The 23,554-nt window shown below is 34.6% G+C and overlaps 1 protein-coding gene across 18 annotated transcripts; it reads left to right on the plus strand.

Moving 5' to 3' along the window:
• The first annotated feature begins 3,757 nt into the window (after positions 1–3,757).
• Positions 3,758–22,976, plus strand: Mhc (myosin heavy chain). 18 transcript variants are annotated; one of them, XM_089270092.1, is made up of 21 exons: positions 3,758–4,172; positions 4,549–4,689; positions 4,824–4,980; positions 6,784–6,811; positions 7,620–7,882; positions 7,953–8,051; positions 8,322–8,425; positions 9,429–9,836; positions 10,187–10,357; positions 11,243–11,647; positions 11,884–11,971; positions 12,878–12,995; positions 13,308–13,428; positions 14,984–15,457; positions 15,700–16,275; positions 18,417–18,727; positions 19,686–19,764; positions 19,993–20,238; positions 20,324–21,433; positions 21,506–22,234; positions 22,320–22,976. In XM_089270092.1, the coding sequence occupies exons 1-21, from the start codon at positions 3,984–3,986 to the stop codon at positions 22,359–22,361; spliced, it is 5,859 nt and encodes a 1,952-aa protein (XP_089126218.1). In that variant the 5' UTR covers positions 3,758–3,983; the 3' UTR covers positions 22,362–22,976. The 18 variants fall into 18 exon arrangements, with proteins under 18 accessions (XP_089126218.1, XP_089126220.1, XP_015783260.1 ...); XM_089270094.1 differs by lacking the exon at positions 13,308–13,428 and adding an exon at positions 13,913–14,033; XM_015927774.2 differs by lacking the exon at positions 11,884–11,971 and adding an exon at positions 12,401–12,488.
• The last annotated feature ends 578 nt before the right edge of the window (positions 22,977–23,554 follow it).

Consider the following 23,554-nt stretch of genomic DNA (forward strand, 5'->3'; position numbering starts at 1 on the left):
AAACATGTCTGTTATTGACCAGAGGCAAGAGAATGCGAATTGAAATGTTGGTTAAAATAACTACAGGGAAATGTTGCTCTTCAACAACCTCGATTGATTGAAAATTGATGACGAGACACCAAATGCACCGAGACAATTTATAAACGAGAAAGCTTTTTGTACACATTTTTTGTACTCATCGCCAAAAAGAACATGTTTGGCTGAATTTTCAATAAATTTGAAATTGTTTTACTATCCAAAAAACCATGAAATAAAAGAATGTAGATTTAACTTGTAAAAGTTGTGTTATCCTTTGCCTAAACGACAACAAGTTTTCAGTTGCAAAAACTGTCTCTTATTTTCCTCAAAAATATTGATTAACTCGGTAAATGACGAATATAATTGATATTAGAATCACCAATTCTTATAAAAAATGTTGAATTTATTAAAACTTTGTACTGGAAGAGTCTAGATTAGATACCATAGCTAGCCAAGGCAAGCCAGCCAACGAGCCGAAACAGCTTGTGCCTGACTGAAGTCATTAAGAGTTGAATCCGAATGAATGAATGAAGTTAAATCACAAACTCAGTCAGAAGTTTTATCCTGGTTCTGATTTTCGCCTAAATTTTTAGAAAATCGACTCTTTTTTATTCAATTATTGTTCGGCTCGCTCAATGTTATTATCAAATGAAATGAAATTGCAGCTTGCTAGAAATTTGTGCTGGCTCCACCTATCGGATTTTAAAGCATTTATGAACATTTGATTTTACGCGCTTTGTTGATTTTGTTAGAGAATGTAGATTTAAGTTTAACCAAAAAATAAAATTAATGAGCCAATTGCTCTTGAAGATTATCCTCTAGAACAAATTTGGACAATAACATTTAATAAATTCATCCTTTCGTCTTCTCAACCTTTAAAAATGGTTCAAAAATGCGTTTTCCTGGTGACTATCAATATCGATATTTAGTGAATTTGAAATTGACTAATCTATTTTAAATTGTGATTCTAATATATAATACAATACCAGCTGTACCCATATTGTATTATACGGTAAGTTTGAATTTGAAGGGCGGTTGTGAGAACAATCGGTGTTATTCTGGTCTTATCAACCTTAAATAACAAGGAATCAAGATGATCTTTAGATCTTTAGATATTAAATGATTTTCAGATGCTATGTAACATCATGTTGATTTATGCATAAGAAATTCAGATTGAAATGAAGGCTCGGCTTGGAAAATGCCGCTTGAAGCGATAGTTAAACCTGATTCCTAATGATGAGTTTCTGATGAAATCCTTTAATTTAAAAATATGCTTTCAATATAATGCAATTAACAAGCTAACCTTTCACCCTGACCAGTGGTGAGGTGAGCAAAGGCTTGGGATTACAATCCAAAGGTCTGCGGATCGAACCCGGTCAGGGAAGAGCTTCTAAGCTATCCCTTCGCATATAAATGCGTGAACTCGGACTATTAACATAATCGTAACCTAATCTGCAAAGCCAAAGGCTATATCGAGTATTGTAATACTCAAGACATCGCCGCAAACAAAAAAAAGCAACTTCAGTTGCAGGGATTCATCCAAAGGGTGAATCCCATTTTTGTTAAAGTACTATTGATTTCAATCTTTTATAAGTTTTGTAAATTGACTAACAAGGGAACATTCTAAAGTATGAAATCGATATTGAGATTTTATTGGTCGCCATCGGTACATTAGACCTTGTTAAAGACTAATAAAACGAAATTAGCTGCTATCTTTTTGATTTCGGCATTTTATCGACTTTTTTCTAAAAAAAATTGTATGCTTTTCTATGAGGATTTGTATTTGTTTTTTAAATGCATCTAATGAATACTCTGATTGTGCAATAAAAAGTATATGTTTCTATTTCAACATTTCAAAGTTTAAAAATGAAATTACAAATCCTCATAGAAAAGCATACAATTTTTTTTAGAAAAAAGTCGATAAAATGCCGAAATCAAAAAGATAGCAGCTAATTTCGTTTTATTAGTCTTTAACAAGGTCTAATGTACCGATGGCGACCAATAAAATCTCAATATCGATTTCATACTTTAGAATGTTCCCTTGTAAGTTTTTGGTTTTTTTATTATGGTCTAACTGGAAATGAACTTTCAAATATTTACGTCTATGTTGGTGTTATGGATGGCCATTTGTGGATACAAGTCAAGTCACCTTTAACTTTACCGTGGCAACCTTGCCAAGCAATTTTTCCACCTTATATCAAATTGTAACAACATTTACTAAACATGTCTGTTATTGACCAGAGGCAAGAGAATGCGAATTGAAATGTTTGTTAAAATAACTAGAAAAATGCTGCTCTTCAACAACCTCGATTGATTGAAAATTGATGACGAGACACCAAACATACACCGAGACAATTTATAAACGAGAAAGCTTTTTGTACACATTTTTTGTACTCATCGCCAAAAAGAATATGTTTGGCTGAATTTTGCATAAATTTGAAATTGTTTTACTATCCAAAAAACCATGAAATAAAAGAATGTAGATTTGTAAAAGTTGTGTTATCCTTTTGCCTAAACGACAACAACTTTCAGTTGCAAAAACTGTCTCTTATTTTCCTCAACAATATTGATTAACTCTGTAAATGACGAATATAATTGAAATTAAATTTATCACCAATTTGTTCTTATAAAGAATGTTGAATTTATTAAAACGTTGCATTACTCGAAGAGTAACTGAAGCCAATTGGGTTAGACAAACAACTGTCTCATGAGTGCAAAAAGAGACCAAAATCTTGTATTAACATAACAATTAATCAATTTAAATCAAGCCTTAAATTATTTGCTATCGATTGCAATCCAAACTCTAAATCATTTCTTTTCCTCCAAACATTAATATCTTTTCAATGCTGATATAAAATGTACTTTTTCCCACAAAATAACAATAAAATCCAAGTCTAGAAAAATGCTCATCTAGCTTCAGTATGCTAGAACTTGAGTGAAATGGCACGAAAAGCTGTCAATAATCGGTGCTGAATGACAAGGTTTTCATGGATGGAATGATTTTCATTTCAATTTTTGAATAATCAAGAATTGAATAGTGACTTTAAATAGTACTGAATCTGGAATTTAAATTTCTCTTGAATTTCAATTATAAAGCAACTTGACTTTGACTTAATTATGATTGAGCTTGTAATTCACTTTAAAACCATAAATTGCACAAAAATCGCCATCTGTTGAGATTAATAATTTTTCCCTGAATTCATTATTTCCTGAAACTTGAATTCACAGAGAAATGGAGAGGAGAGAAGAGTCTAAATGTAACACTTTTATCCAATTTGAGCAAGTACAAATAGACTAGAGTTTTGCTGCATTTTTTCAACATCGCGAGTTGACGAAGATGAGAAAGTAGACGGAAAGAGAGAGATGATAAAGGATGAAGATGAAGATAAAGATGGTTATTGGAGAGAGAGAGAGAGAGAAGGAAAAGAGAAGCTCGAAAGAAAAGGAAGAAGAAAAGAAGATGAAGAAGAAAATGTAGTTTAAATAGTTTCTCAAGCCAAATAAGGTTAACCCAAGAATTGGCAAGTTACTCTAATGTACATTTTCATGTTCTTACTCGACTTGATTCACAATGAATCCTCAAATCTCCACCTTAAACGCACTCTAAATTATTAACATTCAATGAGCCCAAGCTCCACCTTACCAGCATATTTAACACTTGATTCTTGTTCAGTCATTTTTGCTTTCATCTTTTGTGCAATATAAAAAAGACTGAGAGCAAATTTTCATCAGTTGTTGTTGTTGTTGCTGTTGTTTCAACTTTTAATTTTTAATTTTCTTTTAGTTTCTATTCAACAAAAAAACACAAAAGCAAAAGTCCCAACCAAAGTTGGTAAACAATTTTTGCGGATAATCAAACAATCTTAACACTTGTGCACAAACACAATTAAAGGATTTACTAGTGCAATTGATCAATAAATTGTTTTCACCTTTTCGTTTCAATTTCGTAACTGGAAAAGTCAACAATGGCAGAAGATCCAGATCCAACTCAATACCTGTTCATTTCTCTTGAGCAAAAGAGAAAAGATCAAACCAAACCTTACGATGGTAAAAAAATGGTTTGGGTTCCCGATGAAAAGGAATGTTTCATCCTCGGAAATATCTCTTCAACCAAAGGTGACATCGTAACCGTTGATTGTGGTAAAGGTGATGAGGTAAGTTGTGCTTGACCAGAAAACCAGAAAACCAGAAAATTTCAATTTCCAAACAAAAGTCAAATTCATTCAAAAAGTATCTTTCACTGAAGACTTTAACGAAGAAAAGTTTGAAATGTTGGAAAATTTCGTTAAATTTCCTCTCTTCATGCAATCGAACAGAATTTTATCAGCGAAAAATTGAGTTTTGCATTTATGTTTGGAATTGAAAATTTTGGTAAAAGTTTTTATAATGTTGGTTGCTAATTTCGAAAATCCATTTTTTCTTTTTTCCTTTGCACACTTGTGATTTCTGGACAATTATGGACTTTATGGACATGTTATTGGACAACTTTGATGAATTTGCAAAATGACCATTTACTATTGGATTAAATAGCGACAAGTGAAAAAGGATTTACTTCAACAAGTGAATCCACCAAAGTTCGAGAAATGCGAAGATATGTCTAATCTTACCTATCTTAACGATGCATCTGTCCTTCACAATCTTAAAGAACGTTATACTGCCCAACTTATTTATGTAAGTTTCCCTTTGCCCGTCAACAAGGCCATTAATAACTCTCTTAACTATTACTATTCTTGGTCTGAGATATTTTTGGACTTTCATCAAAATACTAATTTCTGTTTTTATTTTTATCTCTTTTTGCTTTCTAGACTTACTCTGGACTTTTCTGTGTTGCTATCAATCCTTACAAACGATTTCCCATTTATACTGGACGAGTAATCAAGATGTACCAAGGAAAGCGACGAAGTGAAATGCCACCTCACTTGTTTGCTATCTGTGACGGTGCCTACACTGACATGTTGACAAGTAAGTTGCTCTTTGCGAAAACCAAAAAATAGCATTTCAATCCATCTTTCCTTTCATCAAATTGATTCCAAGTTAATGGATCCACAAAATTAGAAAACCAAAATTTTCTATTTTCCCGAAATTCACTGAAAAACAATCATTCTTAGCTATTTGTTATTTCAAAGTTTTCATTCCTTATTCAGAGTTTTTCAAATCACTTTCTTAGCTTTAGTTTTAGAAGCAAAATTTTCCGAAAAAAGCTTTAAAATTTTCGATCAAAAAGTATATTTACTTGTTAGATTATTTTGCTTTCTAAAATTAGTCAAGCAATTATTCCATTCATCATATTTGCTCATGAAATGGAACCAAAATTTTGCAGAATTTTTCTCAACTTACATGGCAGGCGAGCATAAATAACACAAAAACAAACTCTGAGTTTATTTTTTCTCTCAATTCAAGAATAATAACAACCTAGAAAAGTAAATTGTTTATTTGTTATTCATTTGGAAAAGTAAAAAAAGCAAAATTGATCAAAATTAATTAGTCAAATGAATTAACTTGAATGTCAATTTGAAAGGTGAAATGTGTGCTAAAACAATCATAATTTTCCAGTTAAAGTAGAGTGATGAAGATGCAAATGATTTTCACGATAAAGTCAAAGTGATCCAAAAAAGATGAACCAAGAGACTTTACAATAGACTTAAAAGGTGTGATATTTCATCTTCATCAGCATCTCGAGATGAACATTTTTTGTCTTCTCTTCATTAACTTGACGCCAAGAGATATTAGGGTGACCTGAAAAGAAAGGAATAAAAAGAAAGAGAAGAGAATGTTAAAAAAAGGATGAACAAGAAGAGGAAGAAGATATTTTAACGATTGTTGCCAATGGATTGACTTAAACAGTAGTCTATATATACATGGTGAGGAGAGGAAAGACTAACGAAGAGACGAAAAGAAATGGTGAAGGGAGACAATTGCAGGCTCAGGAATTCCTCTGAATATTCCTTGTCTTCTATCAACTTGACTGAAAACTGTTTAACTAGTTCCGCCTTTTAATTATAAATAATTCTAGATGATTAGGTTGACTTGGCTTTTAATGTTTTCACAAGTTTTACCGAAGTTTATCGAAAAGAAAATATTGAATATTGTTGGTTCCTATCAATTTACTTTTACTTTTCATTGCTACATTCATTGAGTAAATAATGCTTGAATCGAGTGTTAAATATGCTGGTAAGGTGGAGCTTGGGCTCATTGAATGTGAATAATTTAGAGTGCGCTTAAGGTGGAGATTTGAGGATTCATTGTGAATCAAGTCGAGTAAGAACATGAAAATGTACATTAGAGTAACTTGCCAATTCTTGGGTTAACCTTATTTGGCTTGAGAAACTATTTAAACTACATTTTCTTCTTCATCTTCTTTTCTTCTTCCTTTTCTTTCGAGCTTCTCTTTTCCTTCTCTCTTCGCTCTCTCCAATAACCATCTTTATCTTCATCTTCATCCTTTATCATCTTTTTTCCTCATCTTTTGCCTTCCAAGCTGACTTCGATATATTATAAACTAAATCATCATTAAGTCAAAGTCAACACATTTTGCTCATTGAAAAATGTTGATCTTTCCATGTTTAATGAGATTCCTTGATTATTCAGCATTTGATGAGGAGAGATGTAAAGTTGCTTAAATTCATTATCATTTCATCGCAAGGCGATTCATAAATAAAAGCATGAAAAGCTCATGGAATTAAATTGATGAATGGAAACTTTGGATTTAACTTGCAATCATTTTAACAATTTACTTACAATCTTCATTTACTCTTTACTTTACAGACCGAGAAAATCAATCCATGTTGATTACGTAAGTATCTAACTGTTATGGTTTACATTGATTCAACGGAATCAGGCATTTGTTTAGCTATCACAATTAGACAATTGCAAATCTCATTTGAAGCTCATTTATTTTGAAATCGAGTTTGGCAAAATTATTAAACACTTTATAAACAGTTTCGAGAAAAGTGGAAGCAGAAACACAGGCAGAAAGTAATAGTAAATATTGTGCAAAGTTACAGTTGTTTTTTTCCTAAAATAGCAACCCTGCAAGAGACTGGTGAAGCTTTTCCCCTTCAAAAAATAGGTTATTTTCTGCCTTCGAGTTTGCACCAAATTTTCAAAGACTAATGCTTAGCTTGAACTAATTTGATCCGGACAGTCAGAAGCTCAGTTTAGCTCATTTCAACCAACTACAAATGGGCCAAAGTTTAATTGTCTCTTCTTTAAACACTCGAGGTTTACTTATCAAGAATCGGGCTTTACTCCAAGAAATTGAGATGAGCAGTTTGGGTGAGGAAAAGCAAGTTAAGGTTTGATTAGCTCGTTAAATGTTGTCATAAGGGAACAAAGTTGATGAAGTAATTTGGTCGCAATTTAGCTCATTTATTAATTTAATTTGCAAATCTCTTCATTGGAAAAGGGCGCTTGAAGGATAAATTTCTCAAATAACTTGAATTCGAAGCGAAATTGTTGAGATTTTTATCAATTTTCGATATTTTTAGCGTTCTTTTTTCTGTTCAAATTCGCATATTGGCGAACTTTATTTCCCAATTTCTGTAAGAATTTTGTTGTAATTCTTTTCCTTTTTTTCTTTCCCTTCCTCAAAATGAATCCAGTGGTGAATCTGGTGCCGGTAAAACTGAGAACACAAAGAAAGTAATTGCTTACTTCGCTCAGGTTGGTGCTTCTTCAAAGAAGGAAGAAGCCAAAGACAAGAAGAAGGGTTCATTGGAAGATCAAATTGTCCAAACTAATCCAGTTCTTGAGGCTTATGGTAACGCCAAGACTGTACGTAATGACAACTCTTCACGTTTCGGTAAATTCATTCGAATTCACTTTGGTCCAATGGGTAAACTGGCTGGTGGTGATATTGAAACTTGTAAGTTGATTGAGTCGAGTTGAACAATGGATTCTAAATTTAATTGAATTCTTTTGCATCTTTCCTACAGATTTATTGGAAAAAGCTCGTGTCATCTCTCAACAAGCCGCTGAACGATCATATCACATCTTTTACCAAATCATTTCTGGCTCAGTTGCAGGAGTATCAGGTATTGCCAGATATTTCGTCCAACTAATGGTTTAAAACGTTTTCATCGGAAACTTATGGATCAGTTGAAGACACTTTCAACTTGATAATTAGTCTGACTCAAGCTTTTCGCAAAAGCTTTATTCCTTTTATCGCTTCTCGATTCAAGATTTTACCGTATTTCTGATATATTTCCGATTCTATTCGTTTCTTTTTTTGTGTCAGTCGTTCATATTTATTAATCTTTGCTTTTTTCTCTTTTCTAACAAATATTCGCAATGAATCGCAACAGAAATGTGTTTACTCAGTAACGATGTTTGCGACTATCACTTCGTTTCTCAGGGTAAAACTACAATTCCTGGAATGGATGATGGAGCTGAATTTGCTCTCACTGATGTGAGTGTTGAATTTTAGTGTGCATCAAGCACAAGCAATCAATCGAGTGCACAAAACGAAGTTACAAGAAAGTAAAAGAGTTTCCTTCGATTTTCAAAGAAAAGAAACATTTAGTGTCGAGCGTAAACAGTCGAAACGCAAAGACGAAACCTCAAAACTCTAAAACCAAATAGACTTAACTTTACATCTTTTGCCGTGTTTATGAATGAACCAACCTTGAATCGTATTTCTTCTTAATCGTAGTTTTAGTCTTTAATTTTTAAACTTTTAACCGTATTGAACGAAGCAACTTGCCTGCCACTGTTGAGCCGGTAAACTAAATTTACACTCAACACAAGACGATTGAAACAAACGATTTCCCTCTCGAACATTGATTTACATGAAAATTGCATTTCGTAAATTTCCCTCCGTAGTTGACCTCTGAATCTTGTCGATACTCCGTACTCTTTAGTTTCCTAACACTAGTTTACAACATTAATCCTGACTTATGTCACACATAATCTTATCTTTTGTCCCTTCCCAGAACAACTCCTTTTGGGTAGTGATGTTACCAAATATCACTTTGTATCCCAGGGTAAAACTAAAATTGAAGGCCTTGATGATGCCGAAGAGTTTCGGATTACAGATGTGAGTCCACTAGTTACTGGTTAACCAAACAATTAACTGCTCAGATTGCAAGCTCTTAACCCTTGCCAGTGTTTTTAAAAGACTTTCATCTTCCATTGTTTCCACAACTAACCTAAAATCTTACGCTTTGCTTCTTTTTACGCTCAAGCAATCATTTTACATTTCAATGCTAAAGAGCAGCACAAATCATTTCAAGAAATCATTGTCTTGAATTTTATAGCAATATTTACATTCAAGACAAAAATGAAAACTCTTGGAATGAAAATTTAAATTTTTTGATGCCTTGATTGAAGCACAAAAAAGGTTTGATTTTCGATAATAATTCGTATTTCTTTTTTGCAACAATTGAATGTTGATTGAAATTGACCAAATTTAGGAAGCTTTCGACATTCTTGGTTTCAGCCTGGAAGAGAAGCACAACATTTACAAGATTACTGCCGCTGTTATGCACTTAGGTGAACTTAAATTCAAACAGCGACCCCGAGAAGAGCAAGCTGAAGCTGATGGTACTGAAGAGGGTGAACGAGTTGCCCACTTGTTGGGTCTTAATGCTGCCGATTTGTACAAAAACTTGTGCAAACCTCGAATCAAGGTCGGTAACGAGTTTGTCAACCAAGGTAAAAGCAAGGAGCAAGTTTCATACTCTATTGGTGCCTTGGCTAAAGCCATTTTCGATCGTCTCTTCAAATGGATGGTTAAAAAGATTAACGAAACTTTGGACACTAAACAAAAGCGACAATACTTCATTGGTGTACTTGATATTGCAGGTTTTGAAATTTTCGAGGTAAGTCAACATTCCCCAACCTTTAAGCTAACATTAACGCAAACAACAAAAACTTTTTTCCAACAAAACAAAAGCAGCGCAACATTGAAAATTTCATTCAAAATCAAGCTTTAAAGTTAAAAGCTAAATGCTTAATTAATTCAGCTTTTCAAACACAAACACAAAGTTAAAGCTTCACATTTCACTAACATTGCAAATCGACTAACACTAATTGACCAAAATAACGTTCGATTAATCAATAGATTTATCACAATTTACATTTAGTATTTGCTGACACTTTTCCTTCCTTTATTTCTCATTCTTATATCAACACCAATATGGGTTAACCTTTGTAATTGTTAACTTAATAGTACAATAGTTTTGAACAATTTTGCATCAACTTTACCAATGAGAAGCTTCAACAATTTTTCAATCATCACATGTTTGTCCTCGAACAAGAGGAATACAAACGTGAAGGAATTGAATGGGAATGGGTTGATTTTGGAATGGATCTTCAAGCCTGTATCGATTTAATCGAAAAGGTATGATGTTATATTCAACGAAAACTAATTTTTTTTCCTTTTCTTTTCTTCTCTTCTCTTTGCCATTTCGGTTCAATTGCGTCTTTTCGTTACACTTGCGTTTTAATTTCAACTACAATTGTCATCATGGGTCATTATCGTTAACTTATTTTGCTCAACAATCAAATTTTTGCGTTCATTTATCGACTTAAATTTCGTTCAATTTTAAACTTGAATCATTTTCGTCTTTAAATCCCACAAAACTTTCTCTCTTGGACTGAAAATAAATGTTTAATTGTTGGTTAACAATTAACAGTTTAACGGATTTGAACAAATCTGTATTAACTTTACAAATGAAAAACTTCAACAATTTTTCAACCATCACATGTTTGTCCTAGAACAAGAAGAGTACAAGAGAGAAGGTATTGACTGGGAATTCATCGATTTTGGTATGGACTTACAAGCTTGTATTGAACTTATCGAGAAGGTAAAACAAAAGTGTAAAAGTTTACATTAGAAGAAGAAAAATATTTTTTCTTTAGTCACCAACTTTAGAATCAAATAGAACCATTTAGAACCATTTAAAAACCTTTAGAATCTTTAGAACCGACCTGACCCAAAACAATACCGTACATTAGATTGTAGTTGCACACTTAGTTTTCCTCATCTTCATCTGACCATCAACATGTCTTACTAACGTTCATTTGCCGTCATTACATTTCTCCCGTTTGTTCATTTCTTTCCTTATTATTCAAAATAGATTCTTTCCTTTAGACTTTACCTTTAGTAGAATGCAATATTTTCATTTTTTATTTTTTCGATATTAATATTTTTTCTTTTCTCTTTCATTCCATTGTTTCGTAATGAAACATGAATTGATTAAACTTGACTTTCTGCACACTTTAGCCTATGGGTATCCTTTCAATTTTAGAGGAAGAAAGTATGTTCCCTAAAGCTTCCGACAAGACCTTCTTGGACAAACTGAACACCAACCATCTTGGAAAATCACCAAACTTCCAGAAACCCAAACCTCCCAAGCCAGGTCAAAGTGAGGCTCACTTTGCTCTTGTCCATTATGCCGGTACTGTGCCATACAACATCACTGGTTGGCTTGAGAAGAACAAGGATCCTCTTAACGATTGTGTCGTTGACCAGTTCAAACACTCATCCAACAACTTGTTGGTTGAAATTTTCGCTGACCATCCCGGTCTTGGTGCTGATGATTCAACTGCTTCCAAGGGTGCTGGTGGTAAAGGTGGTGGTGGACGTAAGAAGGGTTCTGGTTTCCAGACTGTATCTGGTTTATACAGGGTAAGTTTACATTCACTCGTTCACTCTTTACTTAATGTCATTTTATTGCAGCATAAACGAAAAATCAATTTTCCAAAAGAAGAAATTAGTTTAGATCAGATAAATCAAATTTTACATTTTATTCAATACACAAGTCTAGAGTTATATCATTTTACAGTTAGTTACCAAAAGAATTTTCAGGGAAGAAAAAAAATTGCAACAGTGATATTTAAGCAGACTTTTTACGCTATTTACAGGAACAACTTAATAAGCTGATGACTACCTTAAGATCAACCCAACCTCACTTTATCCGGTGTATCATTCCCAATGAAACCAAAACTCCAGGTATATTTCCTTTTCCATTCCCATCTTCTGCCCACTTCTCTTCCTCCTCATTCCAACTGCCATATCAGCAATATCGTTTTGTTACACTCAGACCGATTTAGCAAAAAGATGCGAAAAATTTGAGTAACATTCAAGATTTTTTTTCGTTTAAACATTGCGTTTCAAACATTCGCAAGATTCGATTGAATTTTCGTTTCGTCTCAAAATATGCCGTTAAAACTTCAAAGCGTCCATAAACATCAACCAATGACAATGTTGAAATACTTCAATATCGTTCGTTCTCGTTAACAATTGAAGTAAACTGACAGGACAAAAGCGTTATTCCGTCAAACTAACCATAATTTTCGTAATCGTTTTTCATTTCATATCGTCTCACTTACGCGCGTTTATAACCTTTGCGTCAATTTCGATCCGGTTCAACTAAAATAGGAACAATTGAACAAACTTATGACTACCTTGAAATCAACTCATCCTCACTTTATTCGATGTATTATTCCTAACGAATTGAAAAAACCAGGTAAAATATCGCCAAAAGAAAATTAAATCTATCATCGTCTCGTTTAATTCCGTCCCGTTCACGATTCACGATAGTTATTCGTTTCCTGCATGCAATAAATTTCCCATCTAAAATCGCTTAAAAACCATAACTAGAATAATATAATTGTAAATTGTCACTCCGTCTCGTTCAAGAATCCAATGTACAAAAAAGAAATGAAAGTTTCTTTAACCGTTGCATCCAATAATCGTAAAAATAATTTAGTTACATCCGTAGAGCCTCTCATCGATTCGTAAATGTCGTTTCACCTTAATCCTTCAATTCCCATTCCTTTTCTTTCCCTTAGAATCTCTTTTTAAATCCGTTCCAATCATGAAAATTAATCATCTTTTTCCTTCTTCATTCAACAGGATTCATTGATTCTCATCTTGTTATGCACCAGTTGACCTGTAACGGTGTGCTTGAAGGTATTCGTATCTGTCGTAAAGGTTTCCCTAACAGAATGGGTTACCCTGATTTCAAACAACGGTATGATTTTCAATTCTATTTATCAACCAATCTATTCAATTTAGTCCATTGTTCGTTCACAAATTAATTCAGTTTCCCAAAGCAATTCGTTTGAAATTCATTATCGAAGCTAACCTTACGGAAAAACACTAGAAATCTAATACAATTGAAAGGATTGAGGCTTGAACTTTTTGAAAACTTGGACTATTAGAATCGATTTCAAGAGTTTCGGACAAATTGTCAATTTCTTTTTCTCTTTTCGTTTCTTTAACTTCGAACCTCGCATAAAAAATCTAATCTTAAATCAAACCAACTGATGTAACCGCAATACAGTTATACTATCTTGGCTCCTACCGCTGTACCTAAGGGATTCGTTGATGCCAAACAAGTTGCCGCAAAGGTTACTGAAGCAATTCAACTTGAACCTGAAAACTTCCGATTGGGACACACCAAGGCATGTATTTAACTGAAACAAAACGAAGCGTTTTTACTTTTTTCGCGTTCTTTTCGTACCGAATCGTCATCAAGCCGCCATAAAATCAGATATAAACACATTCGTTGAATTAAGAGTCTTTTTAATCTACTTTTTATCCAAAAATGAAAATTCCGTACCAATGATCGTCAAAAACTTGCTCGTTCTTGCTGTATCTTTCAACTCGAATGAACCATTCAACTTTAGTACCCATTTCTATCGCTAAACGTAATCGCTTACCGTTCCCCAATAGAAATTTCCTAACTTTTTATCAGATTTTCATTCAACCTTTCACCTTAACTTTTCATCGAAAACCGTTAACTCGATTGTTCCTTTGACTTTAGCTATTTCACCATTTCCAAAGCATAAACTATTTTATTTATTTAAAATGCACTTTTCTTTCCTCTCAATTGCACTTGAATCATTTCCATTACAATCCCAACCAACATCACAACAAAATATCCAGATATGCTATTCTTGCTGCAACTGAGTTACCCAAAGGATTTATTGATGCTAAAGTCGCTACTGAAAAAATATTGAGACACATTAATCTAGATACAACGGAATTCCGATATGGACACACAAAGGTATTTTCATCATCCATTCACTCCCTTCAAATGTGTATATATCTGACTAACTGGTAACATTAGTTAGTTGGAACAAAAGTTAACAAAAGTTTTCAAAACTAATTTGTTGATTCAGTTTAATTCAAACTCGACTCAGACACATTAGAAAATTATTGTTCCAATTGACTCATCTAAATGCTGGCATTAATTTATAAGCCATTTAAATTGAAAGGATACGAAAAAGTGTTTTCACTCTTAAATTGCAATCAAATTTTGTTCATTCTTTGAATTACTTGAAGAAACATGAACCATGAAGAGTTATCATGCTTTTTCAAAAAACGAAAAGATGAAGAATAGCAAAAGAGTGAAAGTAGAAACGCAAATCTGATGAAAATGCTTAAAATTCGCTCTGGTTAACACTAAACATTTCTTTTTCTTCCTCATCTTCTATCTTGTTCCACCGTCTGTCTGTCAAAAACAAAAAACTCACCAAAATGTTGATCCATCTCTGTTTATCTGACTGGAAAATTATCACCGAATTTACAAAACTGTAAAAAAAATGATAAACCATGAAAAATGCAAACTTATTAACCAACCTTTTTTGGCAAATTTTTCTGTTAATTTCTTTGGTGACATAAACTTTTAACCATTGAAAACTGTTAATCACTGACTCTACTTATAACTGCACATTTCAATTCACTAAATACTCTGACTTATTCTTGGAAATTCCCTTTCCTTGATTCCCTTTACGCCTCAATCCCAACCCAAACCACACTCACCTTTCCTCATTATCATCTTGTTAACGATATTGATGAATGTCTCTCCAATGATACGCCTTCACTCACTTGCTTTCATGTGTGTCTTAACTCACCACTGAACCTCCTTCCTTGCGTCCCCTGACTTGCCTTACCTTGCTTTCCTTCCCTTTGCTTCCATCGACTCACTGGGATGCTCCACCTTCTGGCCAATAGATCTTCTTCCGAGCTGGTATTTTGGGTCGTCTTGAGGAGATGCGAGATGAGAGGTTAAGCAAAATAGTTACATGGCTACAAGCTTGGTGTCGATGGTGGTTTGTTAAGAAGACCTTTAAACGACTTCAAGAACAACGTATTGCTTTACTTGTTATCCAAAGGAATCTACGTAAATTCTTGACTCTTCGTAACTGGCTTTGGTGGAAGTTGTACTCTAAGGTTAAGCCTTTGTTGACCATGGCCAAGGTTGAAGACGAAATCAAAGCCTTGGAAGAGAAGCTTAAAAAGGAAACTGAAGAGAAGGAAAAAGAAGCCAAACTTCGAAAAGAATTGGAAGTTCAAAATGTTAAACTGTTACAAGAAAAGAATGATCTCTTCCTTCAATTGGAGGCCGAAAGATCAGGTGCCGGTGATGTTGAGGAACGTCTTCAGAAAACAATGTCACAGAAACACGATTTGGAACAACAGTTACAGGTAAAATTATTCATCAATTAAACCTTTTCCCATCAAACCTAACATAACTTAACAATACTTTGGCTTACACTGACAGCCATTCACATTGAACCCTTAACATTTCCAATTCCAACTCCAACGATTCGTCCTTTTATTTCTTTCTATTCGCAATCTTTTATTGCTTTGGTTTCGACTTTCGATTTTCTAATTTCTCTTTATTCTCGCGTTTGTGCATTTTCTCAACTTTGTGTGATGTTTGATAGGAATTACAAGATCGTTTATCACACGAAGAAGATGCTCACACTCAACTGTCTGGTTCCAAGAAAAAGTTGGAACAAGACATTTCCCATTTGAAGAAAGAGATTGAAGATCTTGAACTTTCCTTACAAAAAGCTGAACAAGACAAGGCCACCAAAGATCATCAAATTCGCAACTTGAACGATGAAATTGCTCATCAAGATGAAATGATCAACAAGTTGAACAAGGAAAAGAAACACCTTCAAGAATCTGTCCAGAAAACTTCTGAAGACCTTCAAGGTGCAGAAGACAAGATTAACCATCTCAACAAGGTAAAAGCCAAGCTTGAGCAAACCTTAGACGAATTAGAAGACAATCTCGAACGAGAAAAGAAACTTCGAGCTGATGTTGAAAAGAACAAGCGAAAGATTGAATCTGACCTTAAACTTGCCCAAGAAGCTGTTGCTGACTTGGAAAAGAACAAGAAGGAATTAGAAGGAGCCATTCAACGAAAGGAAAAAGAAATGGCATCATTGTCCGCCAAACTCGAAGACGAACAATCATTGGTAGCCAAACTTCAAAAGCAAATCAAAGAGATTCAGGTAAGCATGGAAAAGTGTTTAAAACTTGTGAACCTTAACAGCATTACAATGAATCGAAACTATTTATATAACTTTTCACTTCTCACAATCAATCAATTATCAGACACGAAACGGAAACTGGAAAAAAACTCGAGTTTCCTAGTTTTCCAGTTCTTTTTTGCCTTTCAGTTGATTGTTGATTTATTGTAATACTAATATGGGTTCGAGTGAGAGAGGCAAAGATATGCAAATGAATTTAGCGAAAAAATGTGAATCTTTTTTGGTACAAAAACTTTGTTTCTCCAAAAAAATTTACTCAATTGGAATATGGATCAGTTCCAAGTGTCATTCATTTTTATACATGTAAATACTCTGCTCTTCAAGTTTCAACGATTGCAAACATGAAGGCAAAATATCTCTCAATCAACAGCTTATATCAACTTTTCCCTTAATTCCTATCAGATTAACTTGAAATATTTTCATTGCTCAAAATAGATGAACAAAACCTTTACAAATGTTGAAAAAACTTGAAACATTTTCCACAATTAATTGTTGCAAGAAAGAACAAAAATTTCCAAAGTTGACACAAAACATGAACAACATTGGAAATAAACAGTTAACAATATTCATCAAATGTTCAGTTGAATCTTGTTTCAGAACAACAATTTTTTTCGAAATGAAAAGTTTCTTTTTATTCAAATTGAACCGAAAAAATTTAGTTTTATTCAACATTTTTGTAATGGAATGACAAATGTAAAGAAACAATTTCTCAAAGTTAACAGCAGCTATTTTTAAGTTTTTTGTAAATATTTTGGTGGAAAAAAATTTGTGACTAAAATGACTCAGAAAATATGCTTTAGAGGATAAACTAGAGTAGCGAATGAGGTGCCGTATAACCCAACAAGGATGTCTAGCTAAGTGAGAAGGCTCAAGGCTCATGTGCAACTACCTTTTGAACCACCACTTGATGTGTATATTTATATATGCCATTACCCTCCCTGTCCTGGGATCAAGTTGTAGGTGGAGAGTGCAGCTATTCGAGTGATATCTTTTTCCTTCCCTTTCCTCCTTCGCTCATCTTTACCCATCCTCTTGTGCTCTACCTTTACTTGATATTTTTGTCCTGCTTTGGGTATATCTTTACCTTCCATCATCATCATCTTCCTCTTCGTTCTCCTTCATCTAGTTTTTTTCCTCTTCCCTCTTTCCTTTTAGTCAATCGCTATTGATCAAGTCTCTTCTCCCTTGTCATCCTCCATCAGCTCTCTTGCCTTTCATCGCATTCCTTCAACATGATTTGACTCGGGTTTACTTTCAACGAATCAGCTCACTTTAATATTTGGGTGAATTTTTTTTAACAATTTAGTTTATTTTGTTGTCTTTTCAAAGTTTTGTTTTTGTTTGAAAAGTTTAGTTTCGAGTTGAACGAAATACGAAAAGTTGTCAAAAACTTAACGAAATATTTTGTCTTAGTGTTTGATTTTTTTTTGCTTTCAATTGTTTCTTGTGAACTTGTCTTTTCGATTGTTTCAAAATGAATTCTGATCCCAATGAATCTACGAATTTCCAAGTAATTGAACCTTCAGAGTCGCCCGATTCTTCGGCTGAAGTTATCCTTGCTCGTCCTCCTCGTGGTAGTGCCACTAGTAGCACTGGTGCTCTTTTGATACAACAGCTTAGTTCAGAGGAACCTTGTTCACCTCCAGCCTTTTCAGTTAGTCCAAGTAAACATCGTAGTCCTTACCAGACGCACAGTCCAACTTTATCCGAGTCTAATCTTCACAATCAGTCAACTCTATCCGACACTGATGAACCACCATTCATAGCTATCTGTCCAACTGGACCCAGGTCAGCACTAAGTGTTCCTCAGGGTCAATTTTTGGATCCCAATACTCACTATCCTTATGCATTAAAGGAACCTTACGTGTCACCAAATCCATGTTTAAGTTTTGAAAGTAAACGCGTTGTGCGACAAGCTCAAGACCCAATGTACAATGCTTCACCAAGAGTGGCTCATTTCCTTTATGAAGTAATTTATTTCACTTTAGTTTCTATTCATTTTGTCGATTCATTTATTCAATCATATCTTGCCGTGTGTCTACTGTGTGTGTGTGTTTAACATTAGTTGACATGAAAATGAAAATTTCTTTATTTACTTTCAGTCTCGAATTGAGGAGCTTGAAGAAGAGCTTGAAGCTGAACGACAAGCCCGTGCCAAGGCAGAGAAACAACGAGCTGATTTGGCCCGTGAAATTGAAGAATTATCTGAGCGTCTTGAGGAAGCTGGAGGAGCAACAACATCCCAAATTGAACTTAACAAACGCCGAGAAGCTGAATTGGCTAAACTTAGACGTGATCTTGAAGAGTCAAACCTTCAACATGAACAAGCCATGGCTGCCCTTAGGAAGAAACATAATGACGCTGTTGCTGAGCTTTCAGAGCAGCTCGATAACGTAGTCAAAATAAAGGCCAAGTAAGTCAACCTAAACTTTGCATTAACGATAAACAAAAACTTTGCAAAAACCAAAACTCTTTGCCTAACACTTCTAACCTTTTGCAGTTTCAGGATTCTTTACATTTACCAACTCAACAGACTAACATTTGGCTCAATATTATCCCATCAATCCTCAATTAACTTGCAAAAACCTCGCTCTTATCCTTGTTAGTAAATATCAATCTCTTAACCCAAAACTTTCACTCCAAACTATCGCTTTATTTCATTTCTTTGCTTTGCTTTTTCGCTCTATTCATTACTTCTGCCGCTGCTGCTTTTGAAATCGCTGCTTTTGGTGTGATTGAATGAAAAAACTAAATAAATTTCGATAACAATTAAGAATCGAAAAAGAGAAACAGCAAATGAAGGGTGAACTTGATGACATGAAAACTGGAATGGATCATGTCGCTAAGGATAAGGTAAATAACAACTGAAAACTATTAGGAATTTCAATGAAACTTTCTTCAAGTTTGCGACTTCGATCAACTTGAAACTTGAAGAAACTTCATTGAGCCAATCCTTATCCCTAACCATTCACCTTTCATCCAACCTCACTCCAACTTGGGAAACTTGGAATTTCGCAAAAATCTAACTTCGAATAGATTTTAAATATTAATAATTGGTATAAACAAGAAAGAGGTTAAAGTTGTGGCTTTGCTTTTACTGCTTTTGCTTTGATAGATTGAAGACTAAAAAGGCATTTGCTGCTTTTTAATGAGATGAGCTTAAAAATAGCGCATTTGATTTTGCTTCTTACTGCTTATTGCTCTTATTGCTTTACTTAATTTTCTTGCTTTCAATGCACAGTCTTTGTTTACTGTCATGATAAATTTCTCTATTCAGAATTATTTATTTCATAGACGATTTTATCTTTTTTCTTCTCTTCATTCGACATCAAAAATCTTTTTTTTACCATAAAATTATAATAAACTTTCAGGTTAGAAAAGGAAAGAGCAACATTAGCAGCTGAAAATCAAGATCTTCAAGCCGTTGTTGATAATTCCACGAAAAATCAGGTACAGTTTTGGTTCGTCTTTTGGAGAACTGGAGATTCGTGGTTTACGCCGAGTTATTTTTCTTACCAAAATCCAGAGACCTTACCATTCCTTGTCCTTCACTTTTTATTTTTAGCTCATCATTCATTTCAAATTTAATGCTAATTCATTTTTTTCTTGTTCATTTTTCATTTTTGGTAACTTTAACCTTTTCCCGACTCTTTTGATGGTTGATTAAACTTTTTTTAGGCCAATCTTGAGAAGCAAAACAAACAATTAGAAATGCAATTAGGCGAATTACAGCACAAGATTGACGAACAGAACCGAACCTTGGGTGACTTTGATGCCTCCAAGAAGAAGCTTGCCGTTGAAAATGGTGAACTTCAAAGACAATTGGAAGAAGCTGAATCACAAGTTAACCAATTAGGTAAATTGAAGGCTTCCCTTCAATCACAACTCGAAGAAGCTAAGCGAACTGCTGACGAAGAAAGCAGGGTAAGTCTCACCTAAAAGTTCAACTATTTCAATTTAGAAATTCGATCAACTCAACATTTTTCTTTGCTTAAATTGTCTCAAATAGGAACGAGCTGCTATCATGGGTAAATACCGAAACTTGGAACACGATTTAGATGGTTTACGAGAACAATTGGAAGAAGAGGCTGAAGGTAAAGCTGACTTGCAACGTCAATTATCCAAGGCCAATGCTGAGATCACCGCTTGGAGAACCAAGTTTGAATCTGAAGGTTTGGCTCGATTGGAAGAATTGGAAGAATCAAAGAAGAAGTTACAGATCAAATTACAAGAGTCAGAGGAACACATTGAACAGCTCAATGCCAAGTGTTCTGGCTTAGAAAAGACCAAGCAACGATTACAGGGAGAAATTGAAGACATGTCCATTGAAGTTGAAAAGGCTAACTCGTTGGCCGCTTCACTTGAGAAGAAGCAGAAACACTTCGACAAGATTGTCGCCGACTGGAAACACAAGGTTGACGATTTGGCTGCCGAATTGGATGCTTCTCAAAAGGAATGCCGAAACTACTCAACCGAATTATTCAAACTTAGAGCCTTGTACGAAGAGTCACAAGAACATTATGAAGCCGTTAAGAGGGAGAACAAGAACCTTCAAGATGAGATTAAGGATCTTATGGATCAATTAGGTGAAGGTGGACGCTCAGTTCATGAACTCGAAAAGATGAGAAAGAGATTAGAGATGGAGAAGGAAGAGTTGCAAGCTGCTTTGGAGGAAGCTGAGGCTGCTTTGGAACAAGAAGAAAACAAGGTTCTTCGAGCTCAACTTGAATTATCTCAAGTTCGACAAGAAATTGACCGAAGACTCCAAGAGAAGGAAGAAGAATTTGAAAACACCCGAAAGAACCATCAACGAGCCCTTGACTCAATGCAAGCTTCTCTCGAGGCTGAGGCCAGAGGAAAGGCTGAGGCACTCAGGATGAAGAAGAAGTTGGAATCAGACATTAATGAGCTTGAAATTGCTTTAGATCACGCCAACAAGGCCAATGCTGAGGCACAAAAGACTATTAAGAAATACCAACAAATGATCAAAGACTTGCAAACTTCATTGGAAGAAGAGCAAAGAGCTCGAGATGAGGCTCGTGAGCAATACGCAATGGCCGAGAGACGGTGCAATGCTCTTCATGGCGAGCTTGAAGAGTCTCGACAGCTTCTTGAACAAGTAAGTCGTTGAAATGTTTTTCTTTTTTCTTGCATTCTTTTATTCATTTTCTGTATCTGTTTTTCACTTTAGGCTGACCGAGCTCGACGAAACGCTGAACAAGAGAACGGTGAACTTCATGAGGCTAACAATGAATTGTCTGCTCAAAACGCTTCCCTTTCAATGGCCAAGAGAAAGTTGGAGGGTGAAATGCAGGCATTACAAGCTGATCTCGACGAAATGTTGAATGAAGCTAAACAATCAGAGGAGAAGGCTAAGAAGGCCATGGTTGATGCTGCTCGTTTGGCCGACGAGTTGCGAGCTGAGCAAGAACACGCTCAACAACAAGAGAAGATGAGGAAAGCCATGGAACAACAAATCAAGGAATTACAAGTTCGCCTTGATGAAGCTGAACAAGCAGCTCTTAAGGGTGGTAAAAAAGTTATCCAAAAATTGGAACAAAAGGTTCGTGAATTGGAACAAGAACTTGAATCTGAGCAAAGAAGGCACGGCGATGCTGCCAAGAACCTACGAAAGGCCGAGAGACGCCTTAAGGAGCTTCAATTCCAATCAGAGGAAGACCGAAAGAATCAAGAAAGAATGCAAGATTTGGTTGACAAGCTTCAACAAAAGATTAAAACTTACAAGAGACAAATTGAAGAGGCTGAAGAAATTGCTGCCCTCAACTTGGCTAAATTCCGTAAAGTTCAGCAAGAATTGGAAGATGCTGAGGAACGAGCTGACATGGCTGAAAATGCTTTGGCCAAATTGAGAGCGCGTAATCGAAGCTCTGCATCAGCCAGCCGAGCCATGAGTCCAGGAGTAAGTAGAACGACATGAAATTTAAAATTCAACTTTTCTTTCAATCCGAAAATTCTAACCTTTTTTTCGTCTTCTCTTTTTTCAGCCTGGACTTCCTAAAGCACGGGCTCAGCAACATGCAGAATAAATTCCATTCGACTCCAGGATAGTCATTTTGCGAAATGAACAAAAGACATTCTGACTTTTCTTTTCCCACCTCCATCAACCTCCCACCTCAATCAGCACCTCAACGGAAAACTAAAAGAATAATTCAATTGAGATAATTACATACACACACAAGCACATAAACACACAACATTGAGGTTTGCTGTTTTAACATCAACATCGTTTTGAGTAAAAAATCGTTTTTTTCTTTCTCTTCTCTATCTTTCGTTTCTCTCTTTCTTTTTTCAATCTTTAACTGCTCAACCACATTATTCTGAATTAATTCAACAATTGATCGAAAGTTTATCCAGTTAAATGTCAATCTTTAACAACAACAACAACAGCAACAGCAACGACACAAGGCAACATCCAACAAAAGAAGAAGAAAATGAGTAAACTTTCGATGAATGTTGAAATTATTACCTTTAATTTTTCTCTTTTTTCTGTCTGTATTTATCTCGACTATTGATGTTAACCATGACAAAACAAAGACAAACAGCAACAGGAAACAAAAAACTTACCACCAGTAAACGAATCCACCATTTAAAGAAGAACATCAATTTTTGTGAAAAAAAGAAACAAATTGTAATTATTCTCTGATAAATTTTGGAGGCTGTGTGATTAATCAAATTTACAAAACAAGAAAAAAAATTGGCAAAACAATAAACATCGACAACAAGCATTTTAGTGCAATATAAAAAATCTTTTGTCCCAATTTATTTCTCGCTCTACGAATCAAATGCAAAACTCGAAATATTTATCAAATGAGTGCAAAAGCAAATAATGCAATACTAGCAATTAGAAAACATTTGGCTCAACTCGTAAGCTTTGATTATTTTTACTGTTGATTTGCATAACTCAAAGTCAAAGTACAAGTGTTTGAAATGAAACTCAAAAAAGTAGAGATTTTTATTCGATCTTTCATTTTCTTTATTAATTGAAGCCTAACTTGTTCACTTGGATTTATCGTTTAGTCAAACGAAATGATTGTTTCAAGTCTTTATCTTATCAACCCTGCAACTCTCTTAAACTATGCTACCTGTGATGAGCAGCTTGAGTGACCCGAGAATCAATTCATCTTAAAACAGAAAATTGATCGATCTTTTTTTTCAAGATTTGATATTCAAGCCATTAGCTCCATTGAGTGTCAGCAATTTAATGAATTTGTGAGCACAG

The sequence above is a fragment of the Tetranychus urticae genome, chromosome 1 (assembly GCF_039701765.1).
Source record: "Tetranychus urticae isolate SD_2017Ah chromosome 1, NJAU_TeUrti_SD_1.0, whole genome shotgun sequence".
Taxonomy (NCBI): Eukaryota; Metazoa; Arthropoda; class Arachnida; order Trombidiformes; family Tetranychidae; genus Tetranychus; species Tetranychus urticae.

Coding starts and splice junctions, on each gene's coding strand:
- Mhc (XM_089270092.1), top strand. CDS start 3,984: ATGGCAGAAGATCCAGATCCAACTCAATACCTGTTCATTTCTCTTGAG. Junction 8,052..8,321: donor CTCAGTTGCAGGAGTATCAG/GTATTGCCAGAT, acceptor GAATCGCAACAG/AAATGTGTTTACTCAGTAAC. Junction 22,235..22,319: donor GCCGAGCCATGAGTCCAGGA/GTAAGTAGAACG, acceptor CTCTTTTTTCAG/CCTGGACTTCCTAAAGCACG.